This window comes from Dipodomys merriami, unplaced genomic scaffold (assembly GCF_024711535.1).
Source record: "Dipodomys merriami isolate MVZ:Mamm:240054 unplaced genomic scaffold, mDipMer1.0.p SCAF_323, whole genome shotgun sequence".
Lineage (NCBI taxonomy): Eukaryota > Metazoa > Chordata > Mammalia > Rodentia > Heteromyidae > Dipodomys > Dipodomys merriami.
The window spans coordinates 176,377-192,718 of NW_027204749.1; the positions used below are offsets into that span (position 1 = coordinate 176,377).

The 16,342-nt window shown below is 37.4% G+C and overlaps 1 protein-coding gene across 1 annotated transcript in view; it reads right to left on the reverse strand.

The window, feature by feature from the left end:
- LOC138841614 (zinc finger protein 568-like) overlaps nt 1-16,131 on the reverse strand; it is a 38,633-nt gene extending 22,502 nt beyond the window's left edge. Inside the window, exons 1-3 of the mRNA XM_070042391.1 lie at nt 16,095-16,131; nt 13,488-13,546; nt 10,559-10,685 (exon numbers count right to left, since the gene is read on the reverse strand). Coding sequence (XP_069898492.1) covers nt 10,559-10,685; nt 13,488-13,546; nt 16,095-16,131 — 223 coding nt within the window. The remainder of the gene's footprint in view (nt 1-10,558; nt 10,686-13,487; nt 13,547-16,094) is intronic.
- Nucleotides 16,132-16,342: the final 211 nt, after the last annotated feature.

Sequence of the window (16,342 nt, forward strand, 5' to 3'; positions counted from 1 at the left end):
GTTCATAACATACATGTGTTTGAATATGTAAATAAATGAGGTAGAGTACAAATAATCAATGGAATCCTAAGATATCTTTACCTTAATAGAAAAATAGTTTACATATCCCTAGGTGTATTTCAGTGATAATTACTTTTAGTTAACAGGTGGCATGTTTTCCTTTTTTGGGTTCAATTTTTCAACAATCTTTTGTAGGAGCTTTAGTTTTTTATTTCTTTTTTTGGGGGGGGGGAGGGGGGTCTGGTGGTGGGGCCTGAACTCTGGGCCTGGGCCCTGTACCTTAGCTCTTCAGCTGAAGGCCAGCGCTCTACTACTTGAGCCACAGTGCCACTTGCAGCTTTTTTTCTTTTTGATTATGTGGTGCTGAGGAATCGAACCCATGGCCTCAGGCATACAAGGCAAGTGCTCTACCACTGAACCACCTTCCCAGCCCCCGTGCATATGTCTTTAGTGGACACTTTAATCCTCTTCTTAAGACAGGAATGATTCTTGTCCCATTGGAAGGCTTTTCCAGCCCACATATCATGTTTTGAGCAGGAACATCTAGGGGAAAATCCCACAGGTTCTTTTCTGACTCCCTTATTTGCCTTCACTCCTAGCCATGGTTCCAGAATCTTTATTCATTGTCAACAGCAAGAAAGAATGAAAGGATCTCTAGTGAGATTCTTTTATTTCTTATTTTGTTTGACATTCCATATTATGAACCTAAGGGTGTGCAAAAATGAAGAAAATAAAAGAAAAGAAAAAAGAATCAGCTTCAGGAACATGTTTCTAAAAAAGTTAAGATGTAGCTGGACGCCAGCGGTTCACACTTGTAATCCTAGCTACTCAGGAGGCTGGGAGCTGAGGATCAGGGTTCAGAGCCAGCCCAGGCAGGAAAGTCTGTGAGACTGTTATCTCCAATAAACCACTAGAAAACCAGAAGTGGTGCTGTGGCTCAAGCAATAGAGCACTCGCCTTGAGCTGAAGAGCACAGGGACAGAACCAAAGCCCAGAGCTGAAGCCCCAGGACCGCCAAAAAAAAAAAAAAAAAAAAAAAAAAAAAAAAAGAGCTGAAGATGGCTTGGAGATTTAGCAGATTATAAAATCAGTCATTCTAAGTGAAGATATGCTTCAGTTTGTTTCTACTTTTTCTAGTGTGAGAGAAAGTTGTCCCACTAGTTAATGTGATTCAGTGACACCTAGGAGATGACTTCTCATAGAAAGTGAAGGATGGCTAGCAACTGCTCAGACATCACATCCTCATATGTAATATTAAACTATCCTAATGAAATTTTACTGGATTTGCTGAAATAGTGTGGTCAAACATAACTTCAAATATTCTACAGGACTGAGTGAGCTAAAAGTACTTCACTTAATCTCTGTAAATACTCTTGGACTGCTTTGTGCTCTTTGTTTTACTTGAAACTTAGGCTGAGTTTGATGGTATTTATAGAAATCTCTGTTTTTCTCTATGGTGCTCTCATAGGAGTTCTCTTTCCTATTTTCCCAATTCATTCTATTTTTCATGTTTATTAGCTTTTTTTCTTTCTTTTGTATTACATTTATTTATTGTGAAAATACCATAAAGGGAGGTTACAATTACATGGGCAAGATAGTGAGTACATTTCTTATCATGCATTGTTGCCTCCTCCTTTGTTTCCCTTTACCATCCTTCTTTCTTCTTTTTTTTCTCAGTTGGAGGTCTGGAACCCTGGGCCTACTCGCTATACTTAAACTCTGCAGCTCAAGGATAGTACTCTACCAGTGGTGCTACATTGCCACTTCCAGTTTTCTAGTGGTTAATTGGAGATGCAAGTCTCACAGATAGTCCTGCCTGGGCTGGCTTTGAACCTCTATGCTCAGATCTCAGCCACCTGAGTAGCTAGGCTTACAGGCATGAGCCACCACCATGTGAGTTCACTAGCTTTATTTCTCTCTTAATTTTTCTTTTCTTCAAATGTTTTATCTGGGAAGTAGATTCTCTTACTGATCAGTTTTCTTTTGGTGACATGGCTCTTAGATTTGACATTTTTGTTATTCATTATACAGGAAAATTGTTCCTAAACATAAAATAATTTGAGTTTCCAGATTCTATTATCTGTCTCTTGTTTAACCTTATTTGATGTGGTTCCTGCAGTTTTCCTTTTTCTTCTTGCTCTGCTTGAATATTTGCATTCACTGATATTATAACATAGAAGCTGGTTGTGAAAATAAACATACAGTGACTATGGTTTTCGTATTGGAAATATCACTAATGGCAAATTCTGACATACATTTGCTAAGTAGTAAACTTTAATCTCAGGAACTTCAATACTAAATAGCATGTGTGGCAATGTATCCTCGGGAATCTAGTGGAAGAAATGGTTCAGGAATATGTGACACATTTGAGCAATAGTCAGTGAAATCATCTTTTAAACCTACACAGATTATAATAATTTGTATTTTTGTCCATGTGTGTTTGTTATTAATGCTATTTGTAGTGTGTATTTCCAACTAAACACTGTTTGAGCATGTGTTCAAACACTTTCAGTTTGTTTGTTATTTTACTAGGTAAAATAGATATGTTTGTCACCCATATGTCTTCACAGAATCCAAAATTTGATTTTTCCATGTTTCTTTGGATGATAGGTCTATCTATGTAGTCCAGCAAGCTCTTATTTGTTAAATAAGTTTATTTATTGTGAAAATACCATACAGAGGGGTTACACTTACATGAACAAGATAATGAGTACATTTCTTATTAAGCATTGTTGCCTCCTCCTTTGTTTTTCCCCTACCATCCCAGCCCTCCCATCTCCTGGACTACACTCCCCCACCCACCTCCAAGCAAGCTCTTCATCTTTTTATGTAGCCTAGGCTGGCAAATAATCTTTCTTGAGTTTCCCAAGTCCAGGGAGAATACTTGTGTTTCAGACTGTGTGTGCCTACATTAGCCATTCTTATGTGTACAATTCATTGATAAAACACTGGGCCACACTGTTGTGAAGCCATTCCATCCATCCAGCTACAACACTTTTCATCTTCCATCTGTGAAGCTGTTTAATCATTGAATAGGCAGCCCCTGTTCCTCTCTATCCCAGTCTCTGGAATCATCCTACATTTGGGCTCCACAAATTTGTTGATCCTTGAAAGCTCAGTAAGGGCAATTATACCATGGCTGTTCCTTTATGATTGGTGTGTTTTATTTAGCTAATTTTACTTAAAGTTCATTCCTGCCATAAAATGTAGTAAAGTTTTCTCCTTTGAACACATTTATTGGTTTACATGCTTCAATGTTTTGCTTATTGTGAGTAGATTTTGAGAAGTGATTCTCCAAGCATTTGTTGTACTCCCTGCTTTATCTGCTGTTGCACACAAGCATAGAAATGCTGGACCATATTCCTATATAATTCTATGTTTAGTTCTTTTTAGGACTCTTCGTACCCTCTTTGATAGATTATTTGTTTGTTTGTTAGGTCGATCAAGGGGCTTGAACTCAGGGCCTGAGCCGTACTCCCTCAGCTCTTTAGCTCACGGCTAGCGCTCTACCACTGGAGCCACAGCAACATTTCTGGTTTTCTGGTGGTTTTATTGGAGATAAGAGTTTCACGGATTTTCCTGCCCATGCTGGCATTGAACCGTGATCCTCAAATCTCAGCCTTCTGAGTAGATATGATTACAGGTATGAACCACGGGTACCTGGCTTCATCTTTGATATTTTTATATACATGACAGAAATGCACCAAGGTTCACATCCTTTTCACATCTTTCCTAGCTTTTTTGAGACTTTTGGAGTATTTTTGTTGTTTTTATTTAAAACTATGTCCATACTAGCATGCATCAAATGTTATTTTATTGGAATTTTGATTTGAATTTTTCTCATGACTACAGATATTAAACTATTTTTTATTTTAATGTACTACATGTGTATGTCATTTTTAGAAAAATCTCTTCAATCTTTTTCCAACTTTAAAATTAGATTTTGTTGTCTGCATTACTTGAAGGATTTTCTTTATATTTTCTAATTCATATTGGTTAGCAATCCATTTAGAGATATATGCAAATATTTCTCACATACATGCTTTTTTTCCTTTATTGGTAGTGTTTTTCAATATACAAGGTTTTCATTTGTATTTATTTATTAGTTATTTATTTATATATTGTAGGTCATGGGGCTTGAACTCTGGGCCTGAATGCTGTCCCTCAGCTCTTAAATTCAACACTAGCACTCTACCACTTTGGCCACAGCACCATTTCTGGTTTTCTTTTGATTTACTGGAAGTAAGAGTTTCACAGCTATACCTGCTCAGGCTGACTTTGAGACCCGATCTTCAGATCTCACCCTCTTGAGTACCTAATATAACAGGTGTGATCCACCAGAGACTCACATTGTTTGTTTGTTTCTTTGTTTTTTCCAAGAGGTAGTTTTGGAGTTTTATTTATGGGGTTACTGTCAAATCTTGCTTTATTTTTTTTTTTCTTTTCTTTTTTCTCAGCAGTAAGTCCTGAACTGTAGGCCTGGGTGCTGTCACTCAGCTGTTCAGCTCAAGGTGAGTACATTACAGATTGAACCAAAGGAACACTTCCAACATTTTGCTTATGTGGTACTGAGGAATTAAACCCAGGGCCTTATGCATGATAAGCAAGCACTCTACCACTGAGCAATCTTCCCAGACCAGTTACTGTCAAATCTGATGCCATGAAACTTTCCTCCCCATCTCTCTTCTCTTCTTTTCCCTTTCCCTCTTTTCCCCTCCTCTCCACTATTCTCTTGTCCTCTCTTCTTCCTTCTTTTTCCTGACCTTTGCTTCCCTTCTCTCCCTCCTCCACTCATCTTCTTTTCCCTTTATATCTGAGATGAAGACTTGCTAGTATCACTACAGTTAGGTTTCTAACTTAGAAACACAGTAATAAACATACCTCATGGTTTTCTTGAGCTACTATTGGAGCTTGAACTTCAGGTCTCATAGTCAGTCAACTTCCTCACTCACTGTTGGCACTATCACTTGAGCCATACCTCTAACCTGTTCATTAGCTGCTTAGTTTGAGTTGTCTATCCAGGCTGGCTTGCAGACCTCAGTTTCCTCCTTAGTAGCTAGGCTAAAATGACAGTCTGAGCAAGAAGTACTTGCCTTGATTTTTCTTACTTCAACATTTAACATTAATACTTAATTGGATACTACAATGAAATAATTTCTTGTTTCTGGTTTATGTAGAGTTATTTTGCAACCTAAACTGAAATAGTTTATCTTTCAAATTAAGTGTTGTATTGTTTTTCTAACAACTGTACCTGTTCTACCTGTGGTAGATTTTCTTCACTAAGCAGATCGTTTATGCTGGAGGTATTGTTTTATAATTAATGTAATTTAATCTTATTATGGAGGTGATGTATAGAGAGATATGTCATGAGTGAGGTAAAAAATACCCTTCGTTTCATACAGTGTCTTCCATGCCTTCATTCTCTCCCAATCTCTCCCTCTTATCTCTACTCTTGAGTTGTATATTTTACTTTCATCATCCTATTTCCCTCACATTCTATGACAATGCCACACCCACCAGAAGATATACATGTGAATACACCATACATAATTGAAAACAACTGTTTTTATTTCACAAGTGAAGTAAGAAAGTAGCTCTCTTTAATAAATCACAATGATAGCATACATATATTTTTACATATTCATTCTAGTTTCCTTCTGTTTATTTTACTGTTAGATTATTGGAAACATATTGTTGGATTTTTTTGTATTTATATCATAGATTTATTTGTCATACTGATTTCTAGACAATTTGTCTTTAGATCTATTGTCAGTGTGTCTGTCTTGGTAAATATAACTGCATAGTGCTTTATAAACAGCATTTAGTAAAGATAATGCTATCCCTGTGTGTGTTTCTAGTGACCATTTGTCTAGTTATACAATCATTAAGAGGAAAATTACTTCTCCAATCATAATGATAGATTAAAGAAATTATCATTCTTTGTCCTTTTAATCATGTCTTTGTAGACTTTACTTTTCAGAATAGAACTTTTGTTATACAGATTTATAATTTGCTTGTTATTATCAATGCTCCGTATCTGTGGTAACACAATTTGTGCTGAGGTTCCTTTCCTTTCATATTATGACTACTTGTATTTTTCAATAATGATTGTTGCTTATGATATGTTTATATTGATTTAATTTTATTTCTTGATAATTAATGTATGTCTGTTTGGCTTATTGAGTTTTTTGAGTATGTTTTCTTCTGTTCAAATCAGACAGTACCTGATATATTTACTATTTTTATATTACAATATTAACATGGTTTCATTTTAGTGATCACTTTGCTATTTATTATGTTTGTCTCATCTGACATGTATTTATTAGTTTGCTTTCATGTAACCTGCACACATCGTTCTATACCATGCAAATCACCTCTAATATAATCTCCAGAGAATCTTCTATACACTGTAAATCACCTTTGACTTCGGGCAAAATGTTTTCTATACTCATAATTTCTCTGCTGTGTTTGATCTCACATATGCTGAGGACTCAGTTCTGATTGAAAGTCATTTCACATATGTTCTATGCACTACTTTCTTTTCTCCTATGTGAGTCAGTTCTCTCATGAACACTGAGATATTCCTTTCAGGTCAAAGAGCTTCCACATTTGTAATATTTTTAAGATTTCTCTGCTGTGTGTTATATGAACTTGGATCTATGAATACTTAGTAAAGGACTTTCCACATTTGATATATTTGTATTTTCTCATCTGTGTCTGTTCTCTGATGCAAACTGAGTTAGGACTTTTTCTTGAAAACCTTTCCATTTTTTCCTACATATGATTTCTCTCCTCTTTGTGTGTGAGAGCATGTGTCTCTGTTTCTGTGTGTTTTGGGTGTTCTGTGATGCACTCTGAGCTGTGTCTTGTAGTAGGAGGACTCCACATCTGCTATATCATAAGGTTTCTATCCTGTATTGGTTCAGTATTGCAATTTCACTTTTCTTACAGATCGAAAACTTTGTCCATTTGGTACAATCCTAAGTTATTTCATTTGTGTGAATCAACTTATGTGTGTTAAACTGTGAACTCCAGGTCTTTCCACACTGGTTGCATTCATAAGGTTTCTCTCCTTGTGTTCTGTGATGGATGTTAACTTTGCCTTCTAGATGAAAGAATTTCCATGCCTACTACATACATAACATTTCTCTCTGGTGGGTTTTTTTCTGATGGACAGAAAGGTGTATGTTCTGGGTGAAAGAATTTCCACATAGGTTACATTCATAAAATTTCTCTCCTGGTGTGCTCTCTGGTGGACAGTAAGGTGTAGCTTCTAGCTGAAAATATTTCCACACATACAACATTCATAAGGTTTCTTTCCTGTGTGTTTTCTGATGGACAGTGAAGTTTTACTTCCAGGTGAAAGCCTTTCCACACATGTTACATTAATAAGGTTTCTCTCCTGTGTGTGTGTTCTCTGGTGGCGAGTAAGCTTTGATTTCTGGATGAAACACTTTCCACACAAGTTACATTCATAAGGTCTCTCTCCTGTGTGTGTTCTGTGGTGGACAGTAAGGTACACCTTTCGGGTGAAAGTCTTTCCACACACATTACATTCATAAGGTTTCTTTCCTGTGTGTGTTATCTGATGGACAGTGAGGGCTGACTTCCAGGTAAAGGACTTTCCACACAAGTTACATTCATAAATTTTCTCTCCTGTGTGTGTTCTCTGGTGGGTAGTAAGATATCCCTTGCGGGTGAAAAACTTTCCGCAAATCTTACATTCAAAAGGTTTCTCTTTTGTGTGTGTTCTCTGGTGGCAAGTAAGCATTGATTTCTGGGTGAAACACTTTCCACACAGGTTACATTCATAAGGTCTCTCTCCTGTGTGTGTTCTGTGGTGGACAGTAAGATTTGATTTCTTGGTGAAAGACTTTCCACACATGTTACATTCATAAGGTTTCTCTCTAGTGTGTGTTCTCTGGTGGACAGTAAGGTATGCCATCCTGGCGAAAGACTTTCCACACATGTTACATTCATAAGGTTTCTTTCCTGTGTGTGTTATCTGATGGACAGTGAGAGTTGACTTCCAGGAGAAGGACTTTCCACATAAGTTACATTCATAAATTTTCTTTCCAGTGTGTGTTCTCTGATGTCTAGTAAGATATGCCTTGCAGGTGAAAGATTTTCCACAAATGTTGCATTGAGAAGGTTTCTCTTTTGTGTGTGTTCTCTGGTGGACAGTAAGCTTTGATTTCTGGGTGAAAGACTTTTGACACACGTTACATTCATAAGGTTTCTCTCTTGTGTGTGTTCTCTGAGGGACAACATGGTGTGTCTTCTCAGTGAAAGACTTTTCACATTGTTTATATTCTTCAACTACAGAAGACACATGAGGACTATAGGCAGCACACATCTTACCAGGTTCACTGAAAACACCCATTTTCTGACAGCCAGTGACCTTTTCTATCCTCATCACTAAGGAGTTCCCATTATTCTTAATCAGTTCTGACTTCTGTATGGAGCTCAAATGAAAACTTTTTATAAGCCTCACTTTTTCCTCCCCTGGGTTACTATTCATGACTGCTACTTCAGAGCGATATTTATTGTGACTTTCCTGACAGGTGCTAATCACATCCTCCATTACTGGGACCTCTAAAATGAATAATAGAAAAATAGACAAAAACATAAATGAGACCCACAAATTCCTTACGATAATGATATTTCCTCACATTCTGTTACTACATTTTCAAATATCAAAGCATTGCTTTATGCAGAATATATACTTTTCTCTGTAATGTAGTAATTAAGAAAGTAGTACTGACATTTTACAATGCAAAATAATGTTTTTCTATATTTCAGATTATTATATGTTGTCCCAGGAAATATTTCCTGAAATTATTCATCTCCATACTCTTAATGCTTCCATTCTGAATCGCGCTGTATGCCCAGCACCACTGATAAGAAATTGTCCCCATCAGAGGATAGCAGCCCTAGCATACTGCTATTTTCCTCCTACCTGCATAATACTAGTTTAAAAGAAAATGAGGTCTCCTTTCTACATTTCTTATTCTCTTTTTCTCTTTATGAATGATTTCTCTACAGAAAAAGGGAATTGCTAACACTGCCTACACTGGCACACCAAATTCAGTGTGTCTCCACGTGAATTCTGGATTGACAATTCCTTGAGACAAAGGATCACCTAGTTCTCTGCCACACATGACTCAGGGGCACTAGGAATACTACTGCTCTGTACCGCTGAATATAAACAGACCCACTGGGCTCTGGATCCATCATCACCATTCAAGATGCTTTAACTCACCTGTAAAATTCTTGTCTGAGCCTTCTCTTATCCATGGTTCTGCACCTTGCTCCAGCTTCACAATCAATTCAGGTTTAGGAACACAGTGCCCTGTGAATAAGAAATAGTGGAGAACAATTGCTCTTGCTGGGTCATCATTAATGTAAGGTCACAGACATCCTGTTCACAAGGTTGCTCCTAAATCTGGTTTCTCAATTGTTTTTGTGGGGGGCCACCGAGTTGTGGGGCCTGAATTCTGGGCCTGGGAGCTGTCTCTCAGCTCTTAAGCACAAGGCTAGCACTCTATCACTTGAGCCACAACACCAATTCTAGCTTTATTTCCCTGCTTATGTGGTGCTGAGATATCAAACACAGGGCCTCAAGCATGCAAGGCAATCACTCTACCCCTGAGCCATCTTCCCAGCCCATGGTTTCTTTATTCTTAATAACTCCATGGTGGAGTTTCCCCCAGCTTTGAGTTTATTGTGTCCATTGTGTGGCTTGAACTCAGCTCTTTTGCTCAAAGCTAGCATTCTACTAGTTTGAGTCTTGCCTACGATTCTAGTTTTTGAATGGTTAATTGGAGATAAGAGTTTCATGGTCACTTTTCCACAGTTGCTGGCTTCAAACCAAAATCTTCACATTTCAGCCTCCAGAGTTTCTAGAATTCCAATCTTTATGCACTAAACTCTGTGTCAAGTTTGGCTTACAAATACACATGTTCACCTACTGATTTCCAGATCATACTGTCAGTAGTAATGTATATTCTATCTAGACTGTAGATCCACCTATAATAATTACCCCAGTCTGGGAAGTCAGTCTCCTATTATTGGATCATAGTTTAGAACTTTTGTACAACTATTGATTAGAAATGTTAAAGATTGAAAATAAAATTAGCTCTTGAGTTACATATACTGAGTTGAAGTTTCCCTTACAAAGAAATGACACTTGCCATGGACTGGAATCTTTTTTAGTTTTTTTGTTGTTGTTGTTGTTTTAGAAAATGTTATGGTTCAAAGGCTTACAACTTTAATCCTTCATTGACGAGGTGAGATCAGAAGTGGCAGGCTTGAAACCAACCTGAGCATGGAAACCCAGAATATACCCCAAAACAAAAGCCAAAATGGAGTTGTGGTTCATGCAGTAGTGCGAAAGGCAAACAACACCAAGCACCCCGACCTGAATTTGGCTGGCTTTTATACTAGCAGTTTTCTACCTGGGAATGGACTAGAATATTATACCTAAATAACATAAACAGTCAAATGTCTACTAAAATAAAAGCACTTGATCTTCCAAATAAAAGTGACCTTTGCTCACCCAAGGACATGAGGTTGCTATAGGTCTCCAGCATCACATCTCTGTGAAGGGTCCGCTGACCAGGATCCAGATCTTGCCACTCCTTCCATGTGAAGTACACAGCCACATCATCAAATGACATCAGCTTCTGTAATGGCACATTTCCATTAAGAAATTAGACCTAGGTCATGAGAATTCCAATCTGGAATTTCATTATGCTGCAGGTATGCTTTTGTCTTACATAAAATGTTTGCAGCTTGCTGTGTTATCTATTCACTGGGAAAATTAAATAGCAAATTAGAAATATTGGACAATATATAAACCTGGTCATTAAAACACACAGATTGGCAGGGCACTGGTGGCTTATCCTCCTAGTTATTCAGGAGGCTGAGGTCTGAGGATCTAGGTTCAAGGCCAGCCCAGGCAGGAAAGTCCCTGAGACACTTATCTCCAGTAAACCACCAGAAAACTGAAAGTAGCACTGTGACTCAAGTGGTAGAGCACTCACTTTGACCTGAAGAGCTGAGGGATAACAACCAGGCCCAGAATTCAAGCGCCAAGACCAATAAAAAATTACAGTTTCCCTAATGCATGCAAACACATTTCTGCTGCTAGCAATAGAGACAAGGTAAAAACTCTAAGGAGACAATAATCTGGCATGACAACAATAAGTCTAAGGAGGTGTCTGAAAAATTATATTATCATTTTTTGATAAAATTTTTGTACATATTAGGGTAACAATGAATTAAACAAATATTTTTTCTGCATTTACATATACTGCTTCACCATAAATCCTATTTAGACTTTCTATTAACAGGTACTCTCATCAGCAAGCAGAACACATTTAGGATATGACATGGAATACAGAACATAGAACATTACTAGACCTATGAGAAGCAGTGTCCACATAAATATTAAAAAATACTAACAATACTCCAGAAAGTAGCTAATGATTTATTTTTCCCATAAAAGATTTAATTGAGTTCACACATAAAAATATCCTAGGTTAACCATGTTTGGTTTAAATACTAAATATTGAAAAGTGGTCACAGATACCCTGATATTTACATCCTATGTAAAAAAAGAACTGCTACCATGAGGTTTTGTAAACTTTGCCTACATTCTACAATACAAAATATATGTGGGAGGGGAATAAAATATTCTTTACAATATTTTCATTTTAATAGGCTTCATGGAAGGTGGAGGAAAATGTATAGAAGCTCAAGGAATACTCAATATGACAAAAATGATAAATATGAACAAATGCTCCAACGTGTCACATATTCCTGAGTCATTTCTCCAGTAGATCCCTAAGGATATATTTCCACTTATGTTAGTTAATAGCAAAATTCCTCAGAGATCCAAATCAATTCCTGAGAAATCATCCGTGAGATTTTGCAACAAGTGATATTTCTAATAAAGAACACCTTGTCACTGTATTTTGTTTTTTAATCAAAACCAGTTCCTATCCTATACTGGCAGTGAATTAAAATATTCAAAAATAGTGGGAAGGAAAGACAAAACAGAATACCACATCAAATGAAGTTAGACCAAAGATAACAGAATCAGGAGAAAACTGATTTTCTTGTAGTTTATAAGCTGGGCGAAGGAAATACTTTTCTGTGGAAACTCTGAGGTTGAGCCAAGGGGGAAAAGGTTTGAGAGGTTGGAATTCGAGCCTGACCTCAATGAGAACACTGAGAGCTGGCCACAGAAGGGTTAAAAGAGAATTCTGGAGAGGATTAAGAGACTGGAGGGCAGGCCTTTTCCTTACTGTTGGAAAGATAGCATCTGAAACTGAGCTTCTGTTCACCTTCAAGGCTAGGTAAGGTGAACTTCATGTCTGCATTTTCTCTGGGAGCCAGTCTTCTGTCTCAGGAGATTAGGAAACATGTTTTCCTCACAACCTGTTGTGGCTCTGATTGTACTATTAATATAGATACTTCATTTTTGCATGTTACCAATGGTAATCTTCCCTGTGTGCACTCAAGGAACTATGCTTGCTTGCTGGCACCAAGGGACCAAGTGCAGGAGAGCCTAGGAACCCTGGTTTTCCCTAAGTCTATCTGTTTATGGTTTTGTGATTTTCTAAGTTTGTTTCTGGAATCCTGTAGAACTCTCTAGGCAACAATTTTCCTATATAATGGGTAAGAAAAATGTCAAACCTAAGAGCCATGTCAGCAAAGTAAAAATGATCACTAAGAAAAACTAGCTCCCAGATAGATCATTTGAAGAAAAGAAACAACTGAGACACATATGGAGGAAAGAGGGAATGAGAAAAGTAAGAAAAAATGATAGAAAGATAGATACAAAGAGAGAGAAAGAGAAAAATAACCAACACTAGTGAGTAGAAAATCAAAAATAGACAGATAAAATAGAGGAAAGAAATTTTGTGAGGATACTTTAGAAAACAAACAGGAATTTGTAGAAAGACCATAAAGTTTAGCAACAAATATAGCCTAAGTTTCAAGTATGACCAAGACCATGAAGTCGTACAAGTACTATATATGGAGAGTAATTTAAGTACATATAGATTAATCATTCCTTAAGAACACATGAAGGTATGTATGACCACACTATTTCAGCAATTCCAGGAAAATTTCATTGAAATAGTTTAATGTTGCTCATGAGGATGTGATCTGTTTACAAGCTATCCTTCACCTTCCATAAGAAGTAACCTGCTGGGTGTCATTACATCACATAACAGATTTGATTACATTTTATGACAACATGAAACCTAGACATTCTGAAGCCAATCTGCATTCAACTTAGAAAGAATATAACCATTTAATTTGCTAAACCTACAAGCAATCTTAATCTGATAATCTATAAGCCATATGAATATGTACCTGGGGCTAAATCTGTGTGGTTGGACTTCTTTTAAATTCTTGAACATCTTTAGGTTCATATAATGGAATAAAACCAAATGAGAAATAAAAAAACAACTCACCAGAGATCCATTCATTCTGTCTTGCTGCTGACAATAAGCAGAAGATTCTGGAAGCATGGCTGGGATACAAGACAAATGATGTATTCAGAAATGAATCTGTGAGACTTTTGGCCCAGAATTTCGTCTTGCAACATAATACAAGGGCTGGAAAACGGCAAAGACTTCTTATAAGTGAAGAATCTTTAATGTCTCGGGCAGAGCATTCAAGTCTCCAATAAATACAAATCCAGTCCATTTCGTGGTAGATAGATAATATTAAACCAACTAATTTCTATGTTTATGTACATACTATATATAAAACTGAATTTTCCTACAAAAATATTGAATAACTGAAAGCAAAAACATATCACATTGCCACTAAAATTAATTATTACTGAATATACTTCAGGAATGTATGAACTGCTTTTTTAATGCAAAGGTATCCTAGGAATCCAATGGAATTTGTTTTCTGCCTCATTCATTTACATATTTAAACATCATGGAAAGCATGTATGATGTAACTCAGTAGTTTTCACCCAAAGTTACAGAGGAAATTATGTACAGAATATATTGCTTGTGCTATACTATTTCAATAATGGTTGTCAAATGGCACATTTCACTGTATCATTGCAAACATATGCAATGATTTGTAATTTGCCATTTAACATGCTTTGGCCAAAGGAACATGAGTAAAGATGAGGTAAACCCAGGTTTGAGAAGTCCCTAATGTTCATTTCCCTTAACAGTCTTGGAAAGAACCTTGACCATCCTAATGCTACAACATAAAATACTCCATATAGAAGTGACACACCTGAAGATAAGCAACACTTACAAAGCATACAACCTTGAGTAAGACATTACCTCAAGTTTTCTTCTGTGATTTTTCATTTAAGGCCAAATGTCCCCGACCAACACTTTCTGAACTACGAGGCACAGCCAACACATGAGAGCTATTATTAACAAATCCATAGATGGGACATTTAAGATAAGTTTCAATGAATACATACTAAAAATTATAGTGGTAATGCAGGCTGAATAAATTAGAAAGAAGAGGATTAGGGATTGCTATATGAATAGATATTTTCAGTCATAACAATTACCCCACCTTCCCAAACCACTGTCTCAGGTACCTTCTGATAACTAGCCTCTGGGTTATTCCTCAAGCCAGCTCATCACGACTCCTAGAAATCAGTTTAAATCTTGCAACAACACAAAGTGATTGAGAGTGATGTAGGAAAGAGTACCACGTGAATCTGGTGCTTAGGGAAGTAGCAACAATTTTTGCATAAGGCAAGGGAAGCTAGCAACATCTTCCCCTTCCTGTGCTTTTCTGCTTCTTCCCTTTTGGGCTTCTCAGAATTGAAAAGGTCTGTCCATTTAGGATGGAGATTCTTATTCATAGGGTGCTCTGCTTCAAACATTGCTAGGCTTCATTCCTAAAAATCCAGGACCAGCACTCACTACTCCAATATCCCATGTACAACTGTCTCTAGAAACAGGATGGTGAACAAACATCTGTGAACTCAAGCCAGGAGATTAAAACTTCAAGCCAAAAAGATTAAAATTTGTCTTGGAGAAACAACACAGAAGCCCTAAATACAACTTCCATGTAAGAGGACTCAAGGCAGGCACACACCTCACAATTTCACTAGAATTTTTCCTGTACTCCTCTTCCACCTGGGCAAAGCAAATAAAATCACATGAGTTAATAGAAAAATCCCTTGGTCTTGGAGTACAAATGCACAGCTCTTGGGCTCTCCTTGTCTGCAGAATCACCAAGCTTGCTCTCAGACATTTGGGAAACAGGTTCTTGTTTATCAACCCCAGACTGCAGAAAAGCGTGGAGGGGAAAACAGGTGCTTTGGCTCAAGTGTAAAGCTCTCCTTATGAGCTGACGAGCTCAGGAACATTGCTTGCAAGCCCAATGTTCAAGCCCCACCAACGACCAAGAAAAAACAGAACCAGAAAAGAAACCCATGGAGGATAGACTCCAGCAGCAATCCCACAGTTCCTACCTGATATCAGTTCCAAAGCTTAAGATTCTTTCAAGTTACAACTCCCAAGCTTCACTGCACAGAGCTGGGCGCCTGCCTCCTGGCTCCCACCTATGGAAGGCCGAACTTTACTTCAGGGCACTTCCAGGAGCAAGGCAAAGGGAAAGAATCTAGAAGGGGCAGACTTAAAACACCCCAGATGGGCGGGGAGGTGCATGCGCAAAAGGATCTCTGCGCCACTTCCGCCCTCCCAAAACAAAAACAACTCAGGACTTTCAAACCAAAAGCCCTCCACGGAGACTACAATTCCCATAATGCTCGGCGCCACCTTGCTTCACCTCTGGTTAGAAGAGTGCTTGGATGCATTGGGACTTTTCTCTCCCTGCTGTGGGAGCTGAGTTTCTTCTTCAAAACCACTGTTTCCTTTGTGAAATATTGTAAGACCAACCAGAAAATGGATATACATGGGGAGAATTAGATGCATTGACTTTTTGGTACTTAGTTCTAATAATGAAATTGAGGTTATGAGACTGTTTCTCATACCTTTCTTTTTGTTCTATGCCTGTGTTCTGCTGAGTGTAAATTATATCTCTGTTTTGCTTTACATTGTTTAATACCTCCCCTCTCATCTTACAAACATACTCATAGACACTGAACTTATACCGGGTCATTTTCCGTTAGTGTAATGTACACATTGGCATAGAATAAGAAGATGGTTATGTACATATGAATCATAATCCTTGTGTTGATTTAGATTTTGCAAAATCAAACAATTAATTTTCCAGAAAATCCCCAATTCTATCTATTAAATGGAATTGAGTTTTTGGCTGTTTCTGAATCTTGCTTTTTCATTTAAGGGTTTTATGATTTTTCTTTTTCTGT